Raw genomic sequence first — 25,564 nt, forward strand, 5'->3', positions numbered from 1 at the left:
AGCAGCCCTACAGTGAAGCATGTTTCTAAATACATTTGTGAAATCATGTTTTCACTTTGTCATAATGTTTTAATGACTGTAGACCGGTGGCAATACAATACAATAAAGTCAATATAAAGGGACAGGGTCTGAATGAAGCCACTGTAACCTGTCAGTATATTGTAGTGAAGGTTGAGCTATACAACTCATGAGCCTGTGCTGCACACACACACTCACAGATGTTAAAGAAATGGTATGGTATTATTATTATTACTATTATTATTATTATTATGCACAACAAGAAAACCCATTTGAATAAGCATTTTAGTGTTAAGTCTTTATTGATATCTGATCGGCTTCAGCTGCAGTTTCCATGTGAGTCCTTGAAATCTTTCCCGCAGTGATGTTTTTTACAGTCATCAAACTTTTGCTTTGTCACACACTATCCTACATCTTCATTAGCTAGACAAAGCAGTTTAAAGCTAGCTGTGTTATGTATTCAAATACGTGCAGAGCTGAAGCAGCACGGCCGAAGTAAAGACACACTTTTAGAACGTTCCATTTTAATCCCTAAAAGCACATAGTGAGTGTTGTTATGTGCCTCAGTCCATGCTTTATTTGATGCACCATGGTACATTCTACAGTCTGCAGGCTCTGTGGTATCATGTGGTGAAACGTGCCAGTCAGAACAGATCATCAAACTGAGACGGATTCATTTTAGTGATGGTGATGATGATGATGATGATGATCTGTTTGTGTGTAGAACAGAACAAAGAAACATCAGACAGTTGTTTATGAGTACGATCTTCTGCAGCTGGTTCAAACCAGCCCACGTCTTTGTGGTTAGTGTTAGTTTATTTCTCCTCTGCTCGTTGTGTTGTACATTAGTGTGGATCTCATTCCATAGATCTGTTCATGCTGACAGTAAGAGGTGCCACATGTGGCCATGAAGCGCCCTCTAGCTGATATGAGTGAAAACTGCACCAAGCCTGTCCCTGGCCCCAAGCCTCAATCATCCTCAACCTTGAAACTGTGATGGAAACTTCAGGAAGTCTCCTAAAGCTTTGGGATAGTTTAAACTAGTGTGTGTGAAATCTCCAAAGAATTGTGTGTTTTTCTTCACATCTTTTGCTTTATTGAGACCGTGAGGTTTTCAGCTTCTCTGTTTATTTTTTACCAGAATTTTCTCTGGAAATGATCCAGCAGACAAAAGAGAGAAGTTCTTAAATTTTAAGCTATCAAGCTATTAAATCTGATTAAATTATAATTTTTGTATTAATTCTGCTGTAAAGTTGGACATTTTAACATGGCAGTCTGTGGGGATTGACTCTGTTAGAGCCACTACTAGACTCTAGTGGTCATTAGAAGAACTGCAGTGTTCGGTATTTCAGTGTTTCAGTCTGGAGGTTGATGCTCTGATAATACATGTGGTAAATTACCACAAATAAATAACCTCAATTTAGCCCCATTTCTGTAACATCTTTCAAAGCAAGAACACTGTAAACACACCTGTCACTGAGTGAGCTGCAGCTTACAGGTTTTAAAAATACACACTCAGCGATCAAAGCATTTCACACGGAGGCTCCGACACTTTTACAGGAGCACCAACCTGAGGATGAGATGTGACAGATCGTTTTTTTTTGCACAGCAGCTAGCAGCTCACTCTCTTTCCACTGCGTCTGTGTGTGCATGTGACTACATCACTCTTTGCAGTTGTGTGTGTCCTCAGTCCGAACAGAAAGACAAACTAAAGGTGTTAATCGGCTTTTATTAGTGGGGTTTACCTGCATTTAAAAAACCAGCTTATATCTGATCATTTTGATGGAAAAAGGGTGTTACTGTACCTTGTACCTTAGCATGTGACAAATAAAACTATAAACTGCTGTTTAGTTTAGCATCATGTATACCTGAAACATAAAATGCAATAATATAACTATGGATTATAAAGAAAACAAAACATAAAATATATATTTATATCACCCCCTCCTCCTCCATCACCGTGAAAATATTATCATATCTTGATATTTGAGATCGACGTTATGGAGATATAAAATGTTGGATATCGCCCAAGCCTAATTGATACCCCTCAGTGTGACCTACACTTACCATGAATGTTATTATCTCAGATGGCCATGTCCAACTCTTTATAAATCCATGTAGAAATCAGAGAAAAAAGACACTGAGAATCCTCTCAGAGTATTAAAAACTAGAAGTTCCAAGATAGCTTAGAGGAAAGCATCTGCTACAGGTACTGGACTGGAGAATGGGGCTATGTTGGTGTTAGCATTTTAGCATCTATCAGTTTAGCTTTATTCCTACAAAAGTCAGATTTCACTCTGACTGGATTTTATATGCAGTACACAACAAAACTGAATGCCCCCTGTTCAACATCACTAATGTGATTAATTACAAATCCAAATTAATACTTTTAGGCAGAACATTGACTAGGTTGTGTCTTCTGTGATTGGTCGTCTGGCTCCACCTGTACCTGCTCACCTCAGGTTGAGTCTCCTGCTGATGCTCCTGCTCCCTCTCCATCTTTATCAAGCTCCTTCATGTGGAGCCATGGGCATAGATAGATAGATAGATAGATAGATAGATAGATAGATAGATAGATAGATAGATAGATAGATAGATAGATAGATAGATAGATAGATAGATAGATAGATAGATAGATAGATAGATAGATACTTAGTTTATCCCCTAGGGGAAATTCATGACTTCATGCTCCATTAGACACAACCAGGACAGAAGAGAGAAAACTGTGGAGTCCAAAGGTTCTTCTAGAACTTGTTCACCAGTTAGCTTTAATTTGAAGTGTGACCACCTGTGTTACAGTGAGGTTGAACTTTGTCTGACCTTTGTTTTTAATTATACATCAAATACCTGCACTTTAAGTTAAAGACAATACAGTTATTGTGAGATTATACAGTTCTTAATCATTTAACATTTATTGGTGCTGCACAGACTTCATGAAAACAAGACCAGGTCTAAACCTTGTATATGTCCGGACCAGCTCTGGTCAATTCCTAGTTCTATAACCATGATGTCGTCTGACAAAATCAACAAACACATAAATGAAAGACAAAGACAAACTGAGCTGTGATTTCAACTGTATTTACTGTACAATGATCACTCAAAGAGAAAGTTAGAGGTCACAATGTCTCTCACACAGAGCACAGCCTCCGTCTGGGATCCACAATAATTGGGTCTTTATTCACTTCAACTCCAAAACGTAACAGACTTTTATTAGAGGCAGGTCTTTATGTCTAACTGCCTCTGTCTGATTTGTAGAATTGAGTGGTGTTTTTGCATTACATGTTAATACAAACTCACTTCCTGTAACTTAAGTGTATTGTCTCATTTGCTGTTGCTGGTGTTTCTGTTCTTTACATGCTATTCAGATCTGCTAGTTTCTTTAGCAGTTACTGATGACTTCTCTCTCTCCCTCCCTCTCTCCTGCTCTCTCTGCCTCCTTTAGTAATAATGATACATGTAATGAAAATAGTTTATTTTCTGTAATGGAGGAGAGGCTCAGTGTGTTGGAAGTGCTCCTCCTCTTCCCTGCAGTTCCCGAGCAGCAGGGAAACCAGAGCGGCTCGGTAGACTGCCTATAACAAGAGGTGTAGCCCTAAGTCCCTGGACACCATCTACACATGGTCCAGACCTGAACCAGGTTTATACCCAGTCTGTTTGAAAAAAGTCTCTTCTAGAGACAAATCTAGAGACAATTAGCAAAGTTTTCACACTGCAGCTGTAAACACCCCCTAATATAACCTGTTTGATCCAGAAACTCCAACTCAGTGAGGTGGAAATATGATCAGTCAGTCAGTCAGTCAGTCAGTCAGTCAGTCAGTCAGTCAGTCAGTCAGTTGAGATCATAGGGCTGGTCCTGCTTTTGTGGTCCAGCCAATGATACATGTGTATATAAAACAGTAGAAACAGGCAGACGTCACTCTGGACAGGATTAAAATCTTCACATTTCCCCAGAGAGATAAATGCAGTCTGACAGGAGCTTCAGTAGCAGATTTTTGGGGTGTCCCATTTTTCAAAGACTTCATTTGCTCTGTTGAAAAAACAACTCTCAAGATTTTGATCAAAATTGATGAATTTAATAGAAAATGAAATTGTACCAGAGGCAAAGTGAAGAGTGATCATTTGCACATTTCTCTCAGTGGTTGACGTGTCTGGGAGCCGTTCTGTGGTAAATCATTTCAACTTGATTGTAACACCATGAAAATCCGATGAGAGTTACCACATGTGGTCATTGCAAAACTGATATGAATCCATGAGAGGAAATGGAAGCAGATACCTTGACATTTTCAGCTTCTCATTACCTGGCGTTTGTCACGTCTTTATCATGTTGTAGAAGCTTGTCAGCTAACCAGCTAGCTTCTAACTAGCAGCACAAATAACAGCTTCCTGGTGAAAGAAAATAGCAGACTTGAGTTCTTAAAAGCATACACTATACGTAACAAGAACCACATTTATACTGCAATTAATATTGTTAATATCATTATTATTACTATCATTATTAAACACTAAAATGCAGCCAGGCACAAAGCTTCAGGCTGACAAGTTCATCTGAAAGAAAAAACTCAAAGTGACATGCAAACGTTCTCTTCATCCTCATCTTCCTCCTCCTCTTCATCATCATCATCATCATCAGTGCAGTATTTTTATTAAAAGAAATATTTTTGTTCACAGTTTCTTCTCCACCTCACAGCAGTGAGAGCTCCCTATTGGCTCAGGTTTCAGTATCAGCAGCTGCCATTGGCTGAGCATGGAGAGCTCTGATTGGTTCTCAGTCTGTTTGGCACATCTTCCGGTTGGCTTTCTGAACTCGTATGACAACACTGTGTGCATGTGTGCGTACAAAGAAGTGTGTATCTGATATAATGTGTGTCAGTGAGTACTGATGTACTGTAGGTAATTAGGAATGTGTGTGTGTGTGTGTGCATGTGTGTGTGTGTTGTTGTGTTAGTGTGTTGACCTATAGACAGAGATGGGCAGTAATTTATATAAACCTGTATTTAAAGTGGCACACCATCAATCAGGTGTCATGTCTCCTGTGGCTCTGGAGGAGAGTTGTCAAGTCAGAAAAAAATAACCCTGGTGATGTCATAGTGATGTCACATCGTCTCATCTAACAGTTTCAAAATATGTTCATCCAATCGTAACATTTAATCTTGGATGGATTTGTCTATAGCTGTGTCCCATTTCAGGGGTCACTGACGTAAATTGAACTGAAATACTTACTTTTACCAATACTTATATTTATGGGTGTAATCCTCAGTCTCTGTGGTGGTGTTTGCTTTCATTACTGGGCAACAAAGGATCCACCTCTTGGATCCTTCGTGGTCCAGGAAAAGAAGGACTCTTTGAAATGACACAGTCTAGCCATAAGGTGAACTTCGGTTTCAGATGCAGCCTCAAAGGATGAGATCCTGAACTGGGACACAGCTCAGATCTCTGACTGATCATGTTCTGAGTCAGTTATCTACTTGCTGACCCTTTTGTTCTTTAATGAGGCCAGGAGATTTTCACAAACGTTTAACTGAAGTGAACTCAGATTCTAAGGCCCTGATTTAGTGTTTTATTTAAATGTGATGATAAGGTTGTTCATTATACATCCTTTAAAGGACCGATATGTAAGTTGTCTCTGCTGCTGAATGTAGTTTCTTGACAGGAGCAGGTGGAGGTAATGTCACCTGACATGAGCTTCAGCCATCATTGTCCTTATAATACAAGAGGTTACAATATGTCCTCTGAGCAGCCACATCATCTTGACTCACTATCAGAGAGCTAGCTAGTAAGAAATAGAAACAAAACAAGAGTTAACATTGGTGTTTGTTTCCACCTCTGGAGACAGCTGTTGGTGAGTAAAGGGCTGAAGTTTGATGCTGAACTCATAATGTTTCTTCTAGACTGGTGAGTAAACAGCAGTTAGTGCTAACGTTAGCTATGTAGCAATAGTAAAAACATGCATATTGTTCTTTTAAAGGTGTTTCAGAGACAGTGGGGATGAACACGAACAGTCGTACTGGTTTGAATAAAGTCAGTTCTACTGTGAGATTTGAACTGATTGTGAAAAGAGAAAATTGAAACATTAGCTGGTTTTTTAGTTTTTCCAGGATAGAAAAGGCATAATTTAAAAGGTGCCAGAGCCTCGACATCCGATGATTGAATACACTGCGAAGGTCTCATGAAGCATAAAATCTGTCAGGGAAGAGAGCGGCGTCTGTCTGAACAGAGAGTAAAGTCAGATGAGGCTCCTCTGACCTGCAAACATCAAACACCCCACAGGGATCAGAAACACTTCTGTGAGCTGTTAGATGATGGGTTTGACGGGACTACTATATTAATAGCCTGTGCCACAAACCAGGAACACAGAGAGAGTTTGATAGATGTAGGGATTTACCAGTCACAAAGGGGCATATGAAGTAATACTGTTGTATTATGGGAACTGCAGGACTGTGTGTTTTTGGAGCTTGACTGATAATAGAGACCAAAGGTCAAGATACGCAGGTTCACTGACTCTGTAGAAGTCCAGCACCTTTTTCCCTCTAATGTTCTGAACATCATGAAATACTTTCTGCATTACATCTGCTGCATTCAGTGTAACAGGATTTATTAGTGTTGTCCCTGTTCAGTAAATGAATGAGCAGTGAATGCATGTGATATCATTTTGTATCCATGCAGAGCAGTGCGGCAACATCCAGTGTGTCCAGTATGGAAGCAAACTGCTGCTGCAGGTCCAGCACATTAAACATTTGCCTAAAACACGATGTGACATGTGACATCAACGGAACATAAAAACTATTTATGATTTTAGCAAATCATTCAGATCCATGGTGTAAACAGCAGCCACAGGTGTAGTTTTTTGGGATGAAACCATTCATGACCATGACTACAGTTTCTGCCCCCCTAGCCGCTGCTCAGGTCGGTTCTGACTGATCCCCATTGGTCGCTTCATTTCATCCATCACAGAGCGTTCACTCACCTGGCAAATGTACAGCTACACTGTCTCTTTACCTGATTGCACAAGAGTGGGTGTGTGTCCACGTACAACATGTCAGGATCATATTGGAAAATAATTGAATCCTTACCTGTAAAAGGGCCTGAAACTGACCTGAAAGTGAACAGATCCACTAGTGGAACCTGTTGTGTTCGTGTTTTAACTCATGCCAGGTCGGCTGTAACCTTACAACGTCACTACAGTTAACTTCTACTGACAGCGTGCTCCTTCTAGCTCCTCCTCTGACCTACACCTCACACTTCCCTTATGAACCACCAGGGGTCAAAGTGCGGTTCCCAGGATTGAATATCCTTTTCTCACCCACAAATACTGACTGGGACTAAATCCAAGTCCATCCCAGTGAAAACTGTGCAGTCTCTGTGTTGTTTTAACCCAGTGGCTCTCAGTGATTTCGTCTGGTGTTTTTGATGTGACCACTAGGTGTCGCCAAAGTCAGAAATCCTTATTATTTTCTAATAACGTAAATTTCAAAATCATACACATACACACTTGTTGTCTGCCCAGCCCTGTGTATAGTGTGTGTGCGTGTGTGTGTGAGTGTGTGTGTGTGTGTGTGTGTGTGTGTGCGTGCGCCAGTCCATGCATCTCTTGGGTCTGGTAAAAGTCTCTACTAATTAGGGATTTTCAGGCAGAAAAAGGAAAACAATCAGGAATAATAACATCATTATCATTATCTGCTATCACAATTACTATTATTTCATGGATGTGATTTTTCAGGATGTCAGTTTTTGTTCGTAGCACTTGCACTCACTTTATACCCATGATTCCTGATCACATCCCAGGTTAATGCTGTTATTGCGTTAACGTCAGCATCACTGTTGTCCTAATAATTCTATACAAGATGAGCCTCCATGGCAAAAAATCTACTAAACAATGATGCATGTTGGTTTAGAAAACTGTCCCCTGTGCTTGTGTTTCATGAATTTGTAAATGAGCAGCCATCACTCGCTGATGGTCAAGAGATTCACTCCATAGGTGGGCAGGTCTTTGCTGACGCCTGACAGCCAAGTGGTGTGCGGACGACATTGGTCCAGTCTTTCTAGGCTAGATGTACAGAGTGAGATCAGGAGTCCTCAGAGAGATGTGATTGGCTAAACTCCAGATTGAAAATCAGGGCTGATCGGCTCCAGTGATGGTGATGTGTCACTGAAGAAGATGACAAGCGTTTCCGTTTACTTTCAGAGGGGAAGGAACTATGTGTCTGGACTGGCTGTAAGGCACTGACTCAGGTGTGGTCAGGAGAGATCAGTCATGCTGAGGCTCATGGGTAATCCTGGACGGAGGTAAGCCACCGGGACACGGCCATTCTCACTGGTCGATCCTGTGATGGACAGACGAGCTTTGGAGCGCATTGCATCTGTGAATTTCATCTGCACAAGGGAAAAATATGTTAACCACATTTGAATCATCACAGCAGAGAGACAGCTGCTACAACTGAGAGCTAACCCTGAGGATAGTGTGTTATTTTCTTCCTGTCTGAGAATGACGCCAGGAGACGGATATGAATCTCATGTGGAGCAGAAATGTAAAAACAGCAGCTTGTGGTTTTAGGAAGGCTGGATTCAAAATGACTAATGCTAGATAAATAAATGATATTGTTTTTCATTATAGGCTGTAAATGTGCCATAAAGACTGGAATAATTAGCTTTTTGTACTGTTTCATATGTTTTAATCCAACGTAGCAGTCAAACTGAAATCACTGGTTCTGCATATAGGTTCACATACACAAGCGTCTGCTCTGAGAACTTTGTTCGGGACTATCTGAAAAAAGGAAAAGACTCTGATGTCTGACCATTCATGCATCTGCTGCAACAGCACAAAGATAAGGCTATATTGGTAAAATATTAATGCAGTTCTTAAAATATTCAGAGATATGAAATTCCAAATGTGTCCTGTGATGTTACGTATCGGGAACATTAAAGGTCCTGTGATGAGATAAGAGCTCAATCTGACCAAGGTTCTACTCACAGCAAGTCAGAAAGCTGTTTAATGTAAATGCTCCAAGTCAGGAAGAGACATGTTCATCATGGACAAATTGAGAGTCGGCGAGAATATGTTTAAAAAGATCTGGAACAAATGGACACAGCACTGACTTATGAAACACCTCATTAAAATAGTTGTATGAATATTGACTCCACTGTGATTTCTTTCCATATTTGGTTGTGTACATGTGTTTGTCTGTTTCAGTAGTCATGTGCTGTTCTGTTTATATCTTTGTGAAAACTCCAAAAAAATGAAGTTTGAAAAAAAAGAAAAGAAAGTGTCTCTGTGTGCTGCAGAGCCACTGAAATAACTATTTTAGATTCCTGTTTGTTTCCTCCTGACGTCCACACTGAGACCTGTTAGATTTAAAACTCTTCTACATTCACACAATTCTAGTTTTCAGCCTCTAAAACAGAGATTTTCAGAAACTCTGCTGGACCAGTTTTATTTTGAAAACTGAGACCCTGGGAAATGACGATGTGGACACCCACGGTCCTCCTGATTGGCTGTCATCAGCCTGGACTACCAGTGGTGAATACAACATGATAAAGAATTACAGTGTTACTGACCTTGTTGTCTTTGCTAGCAGCTGTTGATCAGTGACATTCTCTATTTGAATGCTACATTTGTCTTTAATTTAACAAACCAACTGCAGAGTAGACAATCTGCTTCCTGTTTACACTGACTCACACATGCTCAGTGTACCTTAACGGTCATGTGACATGTTTTCAGGTGTGTCAGTGTGGATGGAGCTAAAACACTCATCTGCACAGAGATGGATTTAATTTTAAGATGAAAACCCATCAGTGTGGATGCAGCGTTAAATAATTAGGTAGGTGCATTAGTCTAACTACCACATCCTGATTCCACCTCTGTACAAAACACACAAATTAGATTTATTTAACAGCTGATACTTTCCTAAACTGTTGAACTGTTCCTTTAACACATTGTTGACGTCATGTGAAAACAAATGAGTCATTGTATAAAACTGTGATGTAACAGTTAATCACACAAGCTTTACATTTCCCTTATAAACCTAAAACATCTGTACACTGTCTCCTCCACAGCTCACATTCAAAGTGTTCCTTATTTATTACTGTACTGTGGCCACCTGACCTCTTCACTCTGACCTGTGTGGTTTAGACTCTCGTCACATGTCTGACAGTGTGGAGGTTTGATCCTGTACTCAAGTCTCATCAAGACTGAACAACCTCATTTACATAAACCTTTAGAGTGAGATCTTTGCTGTGACACTTTTGCCCCGTTCAGACCGACACAAAGACGCAGGTCAAACCTGCGATGGGGTTCTATCTATCAGCTGACCTGCCTCCATGACCCTCCTCCTGACCAGGGCTGGACGGGGGTCAGAGGCTGCCCAGCTGTGGTCAAGTGTTGTTGCTACCAGGGCCCGAAAATAATTCAGTGATACAGATGTTTAAACGTCATTTAACTGACGGGGAGAGATAAAGGGAGAGTTGTCTGCTGTCTGAAAGGGGTATTAGTCAGAGGTCAAAGGTCAATGTGGGGAATGTTGCTTATCAATGAACACAGCTGCTTAATATTACATCAATGTACTATAGTACCTGCAACAGAAATACTAAATACTACTAAAGTAGATTTTTAAGTATTTAATTCATAATCATTAATAATCCTGTCTGGTTATTTTATCCATTAACATTGTTTTCCCATAAAATTCACATTAGCTCATACTGTTTATACAATATAAAGTTGAACATGTATAAATATAAATATGTGTATGTATATGATGGAGAGAAGGAGGAAGTGAGAGAGAGAAAGAGAGACAGAAATGTGAATAATTTGTTTAAAATCCATGACAAAACTTCCTGAAGCCACTGAATGCAGCATGACACGCTGTAGCATTATGTAATGAATGAATGGAGGATTATTTGCTTGTGTTTGTATGTGTCAGTATGGAGTATGAACTCTGGCTTGGAGGCAGGAGGCTCCTCCCATCTCCTTGTTCGGAATCTGTTTCTATGGAGACTGATGCTGCTACAGCATCATCAAAACAAAATGTGATGACAATAACTTCTGTTCACTGAAGGAGAGAAGGTACAATACACATAGTGCAGGATATCATGTCTCTGTGTGGCCTAACTAAAGACCTGTGATGACAGACACTCACTGAGCACTTTATTAGGAACACCTGTACACCTTCAGTATTCCAATTAACCAATCACATGGCAGCAGATCCAGGTGAGGAGCTTCAGTTAATGAGGACAAATGTGACTCAGTGACTCTGTGACATGATTGTTGGTGTCAGACGTGTTTGTCAAACTGCTGATCTCCTGTTAATTTCATACTCAACAGTCTCTAGAGTTTTTACTCAGAATGGAGCAACAACAAAAACAACCAGTGAGCAGCTGCTCTGTGTTGATGAGAGAGGTCAGAGGTCAGAGGAGAATGGACAGACTGGCTGGAGCTGACAGAAAGGCTACGGTCACTCAGATAACTACTTTGTACAACTGTGCTGAGCAAAGAGAGGCTTCAGAGTGAACAACATGTCCAACCTACAACAGCAGAAAACCAAGTCAGGTTCCACTTCCTGTCAATAAGACCAGAAACCTGAGGCTGCAGTGGACACAGACTCATCAACACTGGACAGTTGAAGACCCCCTCTTCTAATGACGAGTCCCAGCATGATAATGCTCCATGTCTCAAACTGGTTTCACCAACATGACAGGGAGTTTAGTAACCCCCCCCCCCCCCCCCCCCAGTCTCCAGACCTGAATCCACCTTTGGGATGTGGTAGAACGGCAGATTGGCAGCATGGATGTGATGCAGTCACGTCAACATGGAGCAGAGTCTCAGAGGAAAGTTTCAACATCTGGTTGATCCATGACATGAAGAACTGAGGAGCTACCCATAGTTAGTGTGCTGTTCCTAATAAAGTGCTCACTGAGTGTATATGAGGAAAGTCTTATTAGCTTCCTCTGAATTTCACTTCTCATTGTTTTATCCACTCTTCACCAAACCCAACTGTGTCAGGAGGCAGTGTGCTGGTGTACCTCATTCCTCTCCTTCAGGAAGCAGATACATTCATCTCTTCATTCCCTTTCAGTTGATTCATTCGGTACAACACATATGGAACTTACTGTATATATTCCATCTGGAGGTAAATCTCCAACGTGGGTGCATTGTAGGGCAAGAGGCAAAGCAGAACCAACTGGCAAATATCACTCATATGGTTTTTAGCTCCCATGTTGCTGCTCTTGCCCCAGGCTGGGTGTGCTGTCACACAGGGAGGTAATGGTAAAGTTCTGCTGTTACAAGCCAAGGGAAAGCCACTGCTTTGACAGGTCTTTGCCTCTTGCTGCACTGGCTACAAAGATGAATATGTGGGCGCACAAACCCACACACTGATGGCGGTCTCACTCTCACAGCACACAAAGTGGGTGGGCAAAAGCTTAGGAACTTAAAAGGCACACTACAGATACAGTAACCTAGTTATGTGTCTTCTGTCTTTGTGGGCAATAGAACTGGGGGCAGTGCAGTCTTGTATGAAAGACACAACAAAGGGCCTCAAGCACCAACATCCTGTCCCATAAAGGAATGTGTTGTGTGTGATGGAAAAGAACAGGGGGTGGTGGGAATCCTCCCTGGAGGTAAACAGATCAACTACTGAAACGATCCCACATCTGAGCTAACACCAACAGGTGTATCCTGCGCTCTTCCAGGAGAAACACTTGCAGGTGCAACATGGGTCAAAGTTACAGCTTTAACAACCTTTGTTCAGCTCTGAAGAGGCAATGTCCTTCAGTCCAGCTTCACTGTGAGCTGACTGACCTGTAGCAGAGAAGTGGGGAAGTAGCACTACTCCTGATGACTTATTACTTATATTTGGTTTATTTAATCTGCTGTGTTCTAAACACTGGAAAGGTGATGAGCTTTTCAAATACTGGTTACTGGTTACTGTGGTTACTTCAAAAACTTTTAACACACTCAAACTAGGACCTGAGGCAAATATACACTAGTGTGCAGAAAGAGGGAATTATGATTAGGAGACTGTGTTAAGGCGGTCAATAGATTCTAGGAGCACCTCCGGCAGCTTGACCAAACCTACTCTTCAAGCTCTATCTACATGGAAATACTGGCCATAACCAGGCCCCCTGACATTGGTAAGTAGTTGTTGATGTCTGCTCCAATGTCAGTTCCTCAGCTACCCCGTAATACAGAGAAAAAGAAAACAGAAAATACATGTGTCAAAGACACAGACACAGTTCATAGCTCTGGCTCAGCCAAACCTCTCTGAGTGGAGAGCAGGACATGCTTTGTTGCAAAGAAAAATCAAACTCTGGCCTCCTTAGTTTTATCACTTCTTCAGGGTAGTTCTGTATGTGTAAAAGTAAACTAGCCAATCAGAGATTAAAAAATGATTCTAGTATTCGGAATAATTGTTCCTGAAAATCTGTCCTCCGTGAGTAGCCAACTAACCAAATGAGGCCATTGTTGCTACAAAAGAACTGCAACATTTCAGTTGATCCTGAGCCAGGTCCAGTCTTAACAAAACACTGAGCTAACTCTGTTGGGTTTGGTGTTCATAGCCAGGAGAACAACATAAGAACTGAGCAATGACTATGGTGCCTGAAATATAAATGTGCAGACATACAGTAGGTCAGCACAGGTCATCTGCCTTTGAGGTGTCTTCACTCAGGCTGTGATATCTCATACTGTATGCATTGTACCAAGTAAGTCAACTGAAATGCAGCAGTGATATCCACCACTGTAATGCAGTGGTGGTGCACTCACCAAGGTGTCCAGTGTTTGATGATGCTACCAGTCCAAACCACTCCATCTTTTAAATGAAGTCATGGGGCTGCCTACAGAAAAGCTGGCATTAAGATAGATGGGAGTGATTGGCCAATGAGTCGGTCCATCAAAGAGGATGATTGGCTAGAAAGTAAGAAAGGAATAGGAAAAAACAGGGAACGTACGGAGGACCAGGGATGAAAAAAGTAAAAAGAGAAAGGTGGAGGGTGAGAAGAAGAGGAGTGGGGAGGGGATTAGGGGAATGAAGGAAGGAGAGGAGGACAGAGGAGTGCAGAGAGGGTAGGAGGAGTGCTAAGAGGATAGGGATGCAGGAAGTGAGCAAGCTGTTGGGTAATGAGTGAACAGAGGAAAGGAATATCACAGCCATATACAGTTTAGACCAGATATTCAGTGTTAATCTAGACTCTGATGGTCTCCATGGTACCACTGTTTATCCAGGACAATTTCTGCATTCACATCATGCACTGAATACACAGTACATCATATCGCTCAGCAAGCTGACCTCAGTGGCAACATTTGTCTCATTGTTGTGATGTTAATTAGCAAGGAGTCAATGTAGAGGAATATTAATTAATCAGATTGATCAGTATCCTGGTGTGACAGGTTCATTTGTGGGTTTCATTTCAAAACAGGTTATATCATTAAATACTATTACATGTTTTCATTTGATATGAGTGTTCCATAAAATGTTTGCCCAACAAATTGGAGCAGGGATGATGTATGTTTGTAGGCCAACTCGGAACTTATCATCACCCTGGTTCCCTCCGCTAAGAGCCAAAGGAATTTGAGAATGTCGGGCTATAAACCAACTACACCACGGTCACGTGACTTCACCATCACCACCAAAAACTTCAACTTGTAGTTTGATCTGACCTCTTCTACAAAGGCCTTTCCTCTGACTCAGTTAGTGACAGTTTGTATAAACACAATGAGGCTGTGAAGGTGGACTGGTGAGTAGATCAGTTTTCATGTTCAATGTAATCACGTATAACGTCCCTGACAACCTCTGTAGTCTCATTTAGACACTTGTTAGCAACCAGGTTTTACAGACTCTTTGATAGACGTAAATGCTTAAAGAAATCAGGATTGGGGTATTTACTGGCTAATTTTATGTTGTTTGATGTTTTAATGTTTTAGCCATGTTTTTAGCCTGCACCTGTGGATGAAAAATTTTACTACTGCCACTTGACTGTGTTTTATTGATCACTTTGATTCTTTTTGGACCAAATGGGACATTTTCAAACATGTTGGGTTACATCCTAATAGGAAGGGAACAGAAAAAACTGACTCGTAATTTTTTAGCCACAATTGGTGGTTTACTCAGCAAGACCCTGCCCCTCATCTTGACTCTATATTTCATAGCCCTATCCCTGACAGTGCAGGTTCTGCTGGAGCTGAGCAAGCAGAGCACAAAAATCTTATCACATTCCACACAGAAACAATCTCATCTCTCTTGAAACCACTTTGTCCAGCCCCTCCACTAAAAAAGCACAGTTCTGTTTACTTAATGTAAGATTACTAATAAGCTAATAAGTCTTTTATCAAGGGGAGGACTTGCAGTGATACGCAGAAATGTTTTTAGCTGTTCTCTAGTCTTGCTTGGCTGCATCTCCACTTTCGAGAATCTTAGTTTTATTCTAAAGAATAAATGGCCTGATTTTCAGATCTTTTATCAGTCATCATGTCACAATATGTACTTATCCTTGGTGATTTTAATAGCCAAGTTTGTTGCACCTGTTCCTCTTCGTTTATTTCAGATTTTATTAAACTTTTGGATTCTTTTAGTGTCATCCAGTTTGTAAAATAGCCAAGCCATGACAAAGGGCACACACTTGACCATGTACACTCTGTGTGGATGATGTGAATTTGATCAATTTTGCTTTCTCTGATCACAAGACAATGCTGTTCCACATTCCACTCTTCTCCCCTGACTCTGCCCGCCTTCCTGCCCACCTTCCTCACTAACGCACTTTAGTTTAATCTCTCTGTCAACCCTTGAATGCTCCATTAAACCTTCAAAATCATCTACCCGCCCTTCAGACTGCATTCCTACTTTCTTTTATGAGTAATAATGAAAACTTTGAGAAATTTCAGTCAGGTTTCTGCTCCCTCCACTGAGACTGCTCTGGTCTGGGTCACCAATGACTTTACTGCTTGCAGCCTACAATTGCCTGACCTCAATTTTAATTCTCCTTGACCTCAGTTTTGTGGGGTCACCCAGGGGTTGATTTTGGGCCCCCTCTTGTTTACCATTTACATACTACCCCTGGGAAAAATCATGCATAGATATAATGTTAATTTTCAATGCTATGCAGATGACACACAGTTGTACGTCTTGATAAAGCCTGGTTCCAGGGAGGCACCCTGCAACTTGTCCTGCCTCGCAGATATCAAAATATGGAGCTGAGGCGCCTAGCTAAAATCAGATCATTCCTTTCGTCTGCTGATTTTGAAAAGATCGTACATGCTTTTATCTTATCAAGATTGAACTATTGTAACGCATTTTATTCAGGTATCAGCAGACGAAATATCCAAAGACTGCAGTTAATTCAGAAGGCTGCTGCCAGGCTTTTAACTTGCAGTAAGAGAAGTGACCAATTCACACCAATGCTGGCTGCCCTTCATTGGTTACCTGTGAGTTCCAGAATTGATTTCAAGATTTTACTGCTTGTTTTTAAAGCCTTGAATGGTCTGGCTCCTCCCTATATCTATGACCTGCATTCTCCCCATGAGCCTGACCGCTGCCTGAGATCATCCAGCAGGGCCCTGCTCACTGTTTCAAAATCACCACTTGTTACCAATGGTGACCGAGCCTTTGCTGTTCGGGCTCCTTGGATTTGCAACTCCCTGCCTGCAGATGACAGGCAGGTAAACACTGTATCTTCTTTTAAATCTTTTCTTAAGACTCACTTTTATCGCATGGCCTTTTATTGACTGTTGTTTTTATAGTTTTAGTCTGGATTTTTATTATTTTATTATTATTTGCATTTCTTTTTTTTATTGTAAAGCACTTTGTAACTTTGTAACTAACTGTTTTTAAAGGTGCTATATAAATATAATAATTATTATCATTTTTATTAATATTATTATTATCTTTGATTGTCGTGATGTTTGATTGACGCTGATGTTTATTTGACTATGACGTTTCATTGATGGTGACATTTGACTGACAGTGACCAGTGAGTCACATTAAGTCAACAGGTAAAGAGTTAAAGAGGAAGAATGAGGTGAGTGAACATTTTGATCAGTGAAAATTCAGTTTGCCACTGAAGCTGCTGAGCACCACCATAATGTGAATGCAGTTATTGTTTGATGGTATTTAATACCAATTAAAAGTGAATTGTCTCAACATCATTTATGACTGTGAGGTGAGGGAAGTCGTAGCCATCAATCATCACTCTCCTACCCGTGTTAGATCTTGACGCTCTCAATGCCGTAAACGTTGTAGCCCTCTTTATAGGTGGCGTAGTTTGGCTGGTGGCTGGGGGACAGCAGGTTGAAGTTGGGGGCATGTTGAGGAGAAGACAGAGTGTGTGTGTAGTTTCCTGTGTGCTGGGGGGACGACAAGGTGTTGGCTGCCACCTTTATAACAAAAATAAAGTCATTGTTACTACTATAATGGTTGTGTTTATGTAACAATGATGAACTCTTCAGCTGTGTGACTCTTACTGATTCAAGTGACAACAACAGTGTGAGAACCGGTGACAGAGAGAGAGAGAGAGAGAGAGAGAGAGAGACAGAGAGAGAGAGAGAGAGAAAGAGAGACAGAGAGACAGAGAGAATAAAAATATGACAATTACACAGTGAGGCTTTACAAGCTAAGACAAAGGATGAAAACTTTTGTGTTTTCTAAATGTTACTAAAAACTTCTTGCTTCTTAAATTCCACATCCCCGGAGACAGCTGTTCAGCACCTCTGCCTGCCAGGCCATTGGCAGCGCACCAGACCTGTGTTTGTCTTCGCAGGTGATGGCCCTCTTTTGAGATGAACCTGATTGGACCCCAATGACAAACCTGACCTCAAAAGTGACCTCTGCACCCAGGCATGGCTCAGGAGGATTGTCTAGTCCGGATATTCTGGGTTAGGTTGATGTATTTCAAGGAGGCCTATTCCTTAAAGTGTTTAAACTGATTCTAGTCTGAACCAATTTGCCATGGGAGACCAAGCCAGTGGTTCCTGCCCCCAACAACAAAGCTCCCAGTACCACTGGGACACCCAATATCCTCAACCACAAAAAATGTGATTCCAGGGCAGTAAATAATTCAATGGACTCAATTTGAGATATCCAACACCAGGACACAAAGACACAAGGACAGCAGATGGGTCACAGCACAGTACACGTTTAGTTAGTGGACTTGACTGTGATAAATGACCAATATCAGCTTAGTGAAATGTTTTTTTGTGTCATTTGTCAGTGTCATTAAAAGATGTTGGATTGTATTTCTACAGATTGAGGCTGCAGTCTCTACCATTGCATCCGTGCCAGCTCCCCCCGATCTGCAGCTCACACTGTGCACAAACTCTTTTTACTTCACTCTGAGTCTACTGAGTTTGATAATAATCCCAGGTTATATTCCTGTTGTACCTCTGCAAGCAGCTGTTACATTTCTGAGAAGGCTCATTGACCTTCATTGAACCTGAAATAACTGACATCATTTTGAAGTCATACAAAACTCAGAATCATCTTTCTTTCAGAGGATTAAGGAAAATGTGATGTTCTGTAAAAGGTACTCACAGGTTCATAAAACATTAAATAAAGACTGAGAATTAACTGATTTTCTATGGTTTTTCCTGTGAAAGCCCAGATGTGTGGGTGTTTCAATTAGATGCTGATGAAATGAATTGCAACCATTGAAACAGTAAAGGGCATCATAGTTCTTTCAATCACTCAACCTTCTTGTTATTTCACCTGTCCAGCAGTCCGGCATAATTACTTCGAGTTTCATGTTCCTGGTTTAATGATCCTAGTAAGTTTTTCTGACCTCGCCTTTGTCTATTACCCCTGTGCTTGTATCACTGACTGTCCTCCTGTGTACTGAACCTTTCAGTAGGTAAAGAGTTTTTCCTTTGAATTCTGTGCCAGTCTCTGAGTCTTCCTGTCTGTAGCTTTTCAGCCTCACTTACCTGTTTTTGTCTGGTTCTCCTGCCTGCTGACAACCACTGTCCATCACTGTCCCATAAAAATGAATGGAACTTTTCCATTCATACATATGTATATACACTGCTCAAAAAAATAAAGGGAACACTTAATCATCACAGTAGAACACCAAGTCAGTTAAACCAGGGATATCAATCTGTCCATGTGCAATGGAGAGGCAAAAGCAAGACAACCTCCAAAAAGGGAATGGTTCTACATGTGGTGTCCACAGACAGTTGCTCTCTCCTGATCCTTCCTGACTGATTCTTCTCTAGTTCTGTATTTTGCTAGTGTCCTTGTCACTACTGGTAGCATGAGGCGGTACCTGCATCCTGTCAGGTTGCACAGGTAGTCCAGCTCCTCCAGGATGGCACATCCATACCTGAGGTCGCAAGAAGGTTTGCTGTGTCTCCCAGCACAGTCTCAAGAGCATGGAGGAGATACCAGGAGACCAGCCGTTACACGAGGAGAGCTGGACAGGGCCGAAGAAGGGCATCAACCCAGCAGCAGGACCACTACCTGCTCCTCTGTGTGAGGAGGAACAGGAGGAGCACTGCCAGAGCCCTACAACATGACCTCCAGCAGGCTACTGGTGTACATGTTTCTGACCACACTGTCAGAAACTCCATCGTACGGCACCAAGTACCGCCACAGACTGTCCAGGAGCTCACTGATGCCCTGATCCAGGTCTGAGAGGAGATCCTCCAGGACACCATCCACCGACTCATCAGCAGCATGTCCAGATGTTGTCAGGAGTGTATACAGGCACGCTGGGCCATACACACTACTGAGTCACATTATGAGTTGCTGTGATGAAATTCGGTAAACCAACATCAAATGTCTCAGTCAGGTGTTGGGTCAGAACAGCTTCACTGCTCCAGGTTTCTGAACTCTCCTGGAGGATGAACCATTCTTCATAAACATATGATGATGGTGGTGGAGAGCGCTGTCTAACACATGGCTCAAACATCTCCCATAGTTCACCTTGACTGAGATCTGGTGACTGTGAAAGACATAGCATATGATGGACATCATCTCCATCCTCATCTGACCATCAGTGATCCCTGTAACATGTGGATGGGGGCATTGTCATAGCCGTTGGTTCGTACAACAGATCAGGGTTCAAATCCCAGTCAGCCCAGTACTACACAGGCCTGAAACACATGTGGGAACTATGGATGAGCAGAAGGCCAACATCCACAATGACCAAGCAGCAGCAGAAGCTAGCACAGCTCTGACATCAGTAGAAGGAACTGAGAGGCTCCAACAGAGGGGACAGTACAGAGCAGCATGGAGATCTGAGGAGAGCAGTGTCACCCCGCCACAGCTGCAGCCACTGGGCCAAGGATAAAAACTGTGCCCAGACAAAACACAGTCAGAGGCGTCTCCAGGATCCCCACGAGGGTACAGCACCTTCCAACTACCGGCCGATAAACTGCCTCTCCACGACATGGAAGCTCCTCTTAGGCATCATAGCAGAGGCCGTGCATCCTTGCGGCGTTTTCCTCCGTCAGAGAAAGTGCTGGCAGGATGCCAGGGAGCTCCTCATCCCACTACCTCATCAAAAAAATGTAGTTTTGTTTCATACAGAAATTTGTTGACAGCATACCACCACATGTCTTGTTTGACATTGTTTTTTCACCATTAGCATCAACTGCAGGATGGCTTGCCCTCATACGATGTATGGATGAGGGACACTGTGGGAGACAACAATATGGTGAAGATCCTCTCCTCACCCAGAGCTCCTGTCAGATGGAGTCTGGTTCAGGCCTGTTTTAGGCTCATGGGCAATTTAAACTAGCCGTCCATTCAGTGTCCAGTCAATCTGCTCCCACTGATGAGCTTCTCTGTCTTTGCTGTGATGAGACTGATTAATCAATATCACATTCGAGGTCGTGATGCTGTACTGAATATCAGCATGGCTGTGATTCGGTCACTGGTATGAGTCCGCAGGCTGAGTACTGAAGACAGTCACAGTTGTGCCAGAACAAATAGTTCCACAACTGGACTGATACTGGACTGTTGCTAACCAACACATAAACATTGTCCCGACCTGCACAGTGTTAGCAGAACACCTCTAAAGTCATACATGTAGTTAAAAGTCCCAGTGCTGTTGTGCTCTATATCAGCACTCATGGAATCCAATCCAGAAGTCAAATTACTTGATTGGAACTTACTGTTGTGAAATCTTCAGTATTATTCAAAAATATTGTACATTGAGATATTACATTTTGGATCTCGCCCAAGCCTCGTTGTTAAGGGGCGGAGTTACCAGAAGAAAGGAGAGCCAAGATACAGGATAGCTACAAGTACCTGGGTGTCCCACAGGCCGATAGGAGCCATAACGAAGAAAGAAGGAGGTCAGCCACAGCCAAATACCTCCAGAGGGTAAGACAGGTGCTGAGGAGCCAGCTCAACGGTGGAATAAGACCAAAGCCACCAACATGAAGCCCCAGCAGTCAGCAGATACCCAGCTGCAACAGTGAACTGGCTCCAGGAGGAAACAGACCGCTGATGTTAGTACATGAAAACTCCTCACAGTGAACTGAGGGCTCCACCCAAAGTCCAGCACCCTGAGACCACTAGCAACAGAAATTATGCACATGGGTCCTGATGAGTAATTCTCTAGGTATTTGAGGTGATTCTACATCAAACCAATGCTAACGAGTTTCACTGTTATCAGTTATCAGACATCATCAGATGCAGTAGTTGTCTGTACAGTCTGTAACGGTGTGAATATCACCATCTGACCTTCAGTCAGAACGTAGTGCTCCGCGATACGTTTTCAGAAGTTCATCTGAGAGTTATCTAACATCTACAGTATTTACTAAGCTGTGTTTCCTTGGTGAACCAGACCTGTTCTCGCCCTCCCTTGTGGTTTCTAATGGTTTCAATTAGAGGCACAAACATACAGCCCCACCAACATGTTCCCCATCTCCCAATCAAAGGTTCCGCCTCCTCACAAATCCCTATATAAGCCCTGGGCACGTGCTCACAGACACTGCTACCCAGGAGAACCACATGGGTTGTGAGGAACATACTTCATCAGTGACATCATACATCAGTACATGTGTTGATGCTGTGGTGATCACAAACACAGAGAAATCATTGTCCAACCAGAGCAGCTGGATGAATGGAGAGGTGAGGGGCTCAATGCAGAGTCAAGAAGCTGCTGGAGGTGACAGGGACACACACACACACACACACACACACACCACCCCCAGAGCAAGACTGAGAACAGAGACATCAGCGCAGACCGGAGAGAGATCTCAACACCAGCAGCAGCAAGGACATGTGGCAGATCCAGAACATCACCTCCTCAACAGGGAGTCAGCTGTGGAGTCTCCTCCACCTCCACAGGACCTGCCTCTGTCAGTAAGAGTCGTGCTGACAGTGAAGATGAGTAACATCCACCATCTGACTGATGTCATTATATTTTGAACGTGTCACAGGAAAGCGTTTCCACCTGCTTCAACACAGCCACCATCGTCCCTGAACCTAAAGCGCCTGCAGTGTCCAAATGACCCCCGCCCTGTGGCCCCCCTCTGATGAAGTGCTGGTTCTCCAGCACATCACAGACACCATGCCAGCTGGCTGCACCCAGAACCCACAGCTCCACAAAGCATCTCCACTCAGTCTTATGGCTGACATGTAGCCTTTGCACCAGTTATAGTTCAGTCCACCCAACCAGCAGAATAATAAACAATAATAATAAAACTCCAAATAAAAACACATAACTAACACGGCTGGTGAACAGTCAATTAATAAGTGAAAAAACATGTATATATGGTTGAACACACACTTGTCTGCACCCCCGGTAGCATCAGAACCGGGGATCTGATCCAGTCCTGGACCATGAGGGACCAGTACAATCAGGTTGCAGCTGGGACAGTCAGTCTAAGTCAGTTCAGCTTGGATCATCACAGCTGTAACTTTCTGTACAAAACAATCTCAACTACAAGGTTGACCAACAGACAGGAGAAGAAATGACCTTATCATATATTGAAAAGTAAAACTAAATTTAATGGAGGCCTCACTCAAATTTAGTCTTTTTTTCCCTCTGCATTAGAATGTATCGCTTTTCATTTAAATATTTCACAGCAAAAAATAAAAGTTATCATTTGTTTTAACAACAATCTACAGAAGACACCACAAACATGTCATTCAGTGTAATAAAAAAATCTTAGGAGGCTCATCGAGAGCAACAAATAATTAGATAACACATCATATATTATATTATATTTTGCCTTTATCCTTCCAACCACCAGGTTTTATCCATTTTTGTAAGGAAGTGAAATAAAATATAATTAAATGAAGTCTGATCACATATTTACTTTATACACTGTAGTAAATACAGGACAGTGTTTAAATATGTCTGTTACACTGAATGACCACAGTTTGTTACTCTGAATGATGTTCTGTCAAAAAGGGATAGAATGTACTGGCATTGTCTTTGCTCCATGATTACAGTGTTCTTAGTCTGGATCATTACATTAGACATGAGGAAATGACAGCAGAGACAGGTAAAGGTAAAAGAATAAAGGTCAAAGATGACACACGCCTAATTTTTGTCTGAATCAAATTAGATTTACAAAAGTCTTTTCAGTACATAGGAACACATTAAATAAGAGGCAGCACTGTTGTACCATCTTAGAAAAAACATTAACTACTGTTGAGGCAGCAGAGACCTACATTCACACCCTAAAGGAAACATGTGTTCAAACACTACACAGGGCAGAGATGAGACTGTTCTCCTCAGGGGGATGATGATGGACACTGGACAGTGGACAGGTATTCTGGGATACTTGGAAACCTAAACCAGCACCTAAAGTATCACTGAGACACTTCTGCTGATCTGGGACTGTTTTGGACTCAAACTGGAGCAAGACTTGCGTTTGTGACTGATGAGGTTTGACAGAGAAGAGGACGGGCCGTGTCGACTCTGTGTCAAGTCTCCAGTCAGCTGCTTAGAATTTCACACATATGGAAATACTACAACACACATCACATTAAGCAATCAGGATTTTAGCCTTTCTGATCTTCTGACTCATCACAAAAACTCAGATTAGTGAGAAAGTTTCGTAGCAATAACACTATGATAGCAATTGTAAATGTTTAAAATAGAAAGTGAAACTGAAGTTCGTACCTTCATTTTTTTGGCCTCAGCGCGACTCTTGTAGCAGAACTCCACCAGAGCCACCATCATGGCCAGACCCAGACCTCCAACCAGGATGTAGAAGACCCCTGCTACATTACTAAGAGACAGAGCGCTGGTCTTCTCCTAGTACACATGCACAATCACACACACGCACACACACACACGCACACACACACACAAACCAAGAGAGAGCGCAGCCACCCAGACAGAAGTGGGGTTAGTGGGATGTTTTAAAACAGACCTCATTTCATTTTCTGCTCAAACTGAACTAACCTGTCACCTGTTCACATTTAACTCATCATAAATACACAAGAGCTTCACATAAGAGCAGAGTCATCGACAACTACACTAAACCTGAGCTGCACACATTTAAATACATTTTGTGTGTATGAATTTTGTGTGAATGTACCTTTTCATTTAGTGTATTTATACATGTTTCCAGACAGTGATCATGTGATAAATAATATAATATATATTATAATATTTATAATATATATGTCACATACATACACATACGTATATATATATATATATAGTGTAATATATATCTCTCTAATACGTACACACACTACCAGTCTAAAGCTTTAGAACACCTCCATTCTTCCAGCTGTTATTTTAAGTTACATGAGTCAATGTCTCAGTTTCTGATATTAAAGCTTAGAACAAACAGTTGTAGATTTCAAAATAAAGAATCACTGAATCTTGTTGTCGAACTAAACTGAATCTAAATGTCTGACTCCTCCATCAGCTGAACTCCCTCCAATGAAATGAATCATTGATCAGAAAGTTGGTCCAAGTTTCCACTAACGTGTCACCGTCAGCTTCTGTCCAGTTCCGGTCTGAGGACTGTGCTGGTCTTGTGGCTCATGATGTTGCTGCAGGATGAGGCTCTGACCAACCAGTTTGCCTGTTTTCCTCCTCTCTGACAGAAGTATACAGTCCTACTTCCTGCAGTAGAGTGTTGTCATGGTGATGATCAGAGGTTGTAGTGACACAGTTTGTACAGACAGAGGGTTTCAGCAGCATTTCAAATTTTGCATCCACCCAAATAAAACCACTGTGCTAGCTAACTTGTGTTTTAGGGTCTTCACGGCTATAAAACAACCCGTCACATGTTGTACTGACGAACACCAGGATACCGAGCAAACAGTGAGACAACAAACTGTGGCTACAGCTGATGCTAAGCTAACATGGAGAGAGGAAGGTACGAGGTAAGGTCGAGACCTGACAATATTGTAGAGAGAAACCGACTGTTCTAAGTGTTCCATCCATTAAGTTTTTCCTGGCCCCGTCAGTCTCTGTCCCGGCCCTCTCTGTGTGCCTGGCATTCAGGGTGCGAGCTGGTCCCGGCAGCTCAGTCCGGGTCTGAAGTTCTGTCCCAGTCCAACTCTGCAGTCTCCACAGATGTTAACGCAGCTATTAGCCATTGTCTGATCACAGCACTTATTCTCCTCTTTGGCTGTTCCTCGACCACATC

At 42.1% G+C, this 25,564-nt stretch overlaps 1 protein-coding gene across 3 annotated transcripts in view; it reads right to left on the minus strand.

The window, feature by feature from the left end:
* Positions 1–2,757: 2,757 nt before the first annotated feature.
* LOC111673578 (glutamate receptor 2-like) overlaps positions 2,758–25,564 on the minus strand; it is an 80,920-nt gene continuing 58,113 nt past the window's right edge. For 2 of the 3 annotated variants that reach the window (XM_023431381.2, XM_023431382.2), the window contains exons 18-19: positions 24,076–24,210; positions 2,758–8,388 (exon numbers count right to left, since the gene is read on the minus strand). In XM_023431381.2, coding sequence (XP_023287149.1) covers positions 8,254–8,388; positions 24,076–24,210 — 270 coding nt within the window. In that variant the 3' untranslated portion in view covers positions 2,758–8,253. Of the gene's footprint in view, positions 8,389–17,198; positions 17,375–24,075; positions 24,211–25,564 lie in introns of all 3 variants that reach the window. The other variant, XM_023431379.2, reaches the window with a different exon arrangement.

This window comes from Seriola lalandi, unplaced genomic scaffold, assembly GCF_002814215.2.
Source record: "Seriola lalandi dorsalis isolate HSWRI2012SDOR001 ecotype SW California unplaced genomic scaffold, Sedor1 jcf7180002054921, whole genome shotgun sequence".
Lineage (NCBI taxonomy): Eukaryota > Metazoa > Chordata > Actinopteri > Carangiformes > Carangidae > Seriola > Seriola lalandi.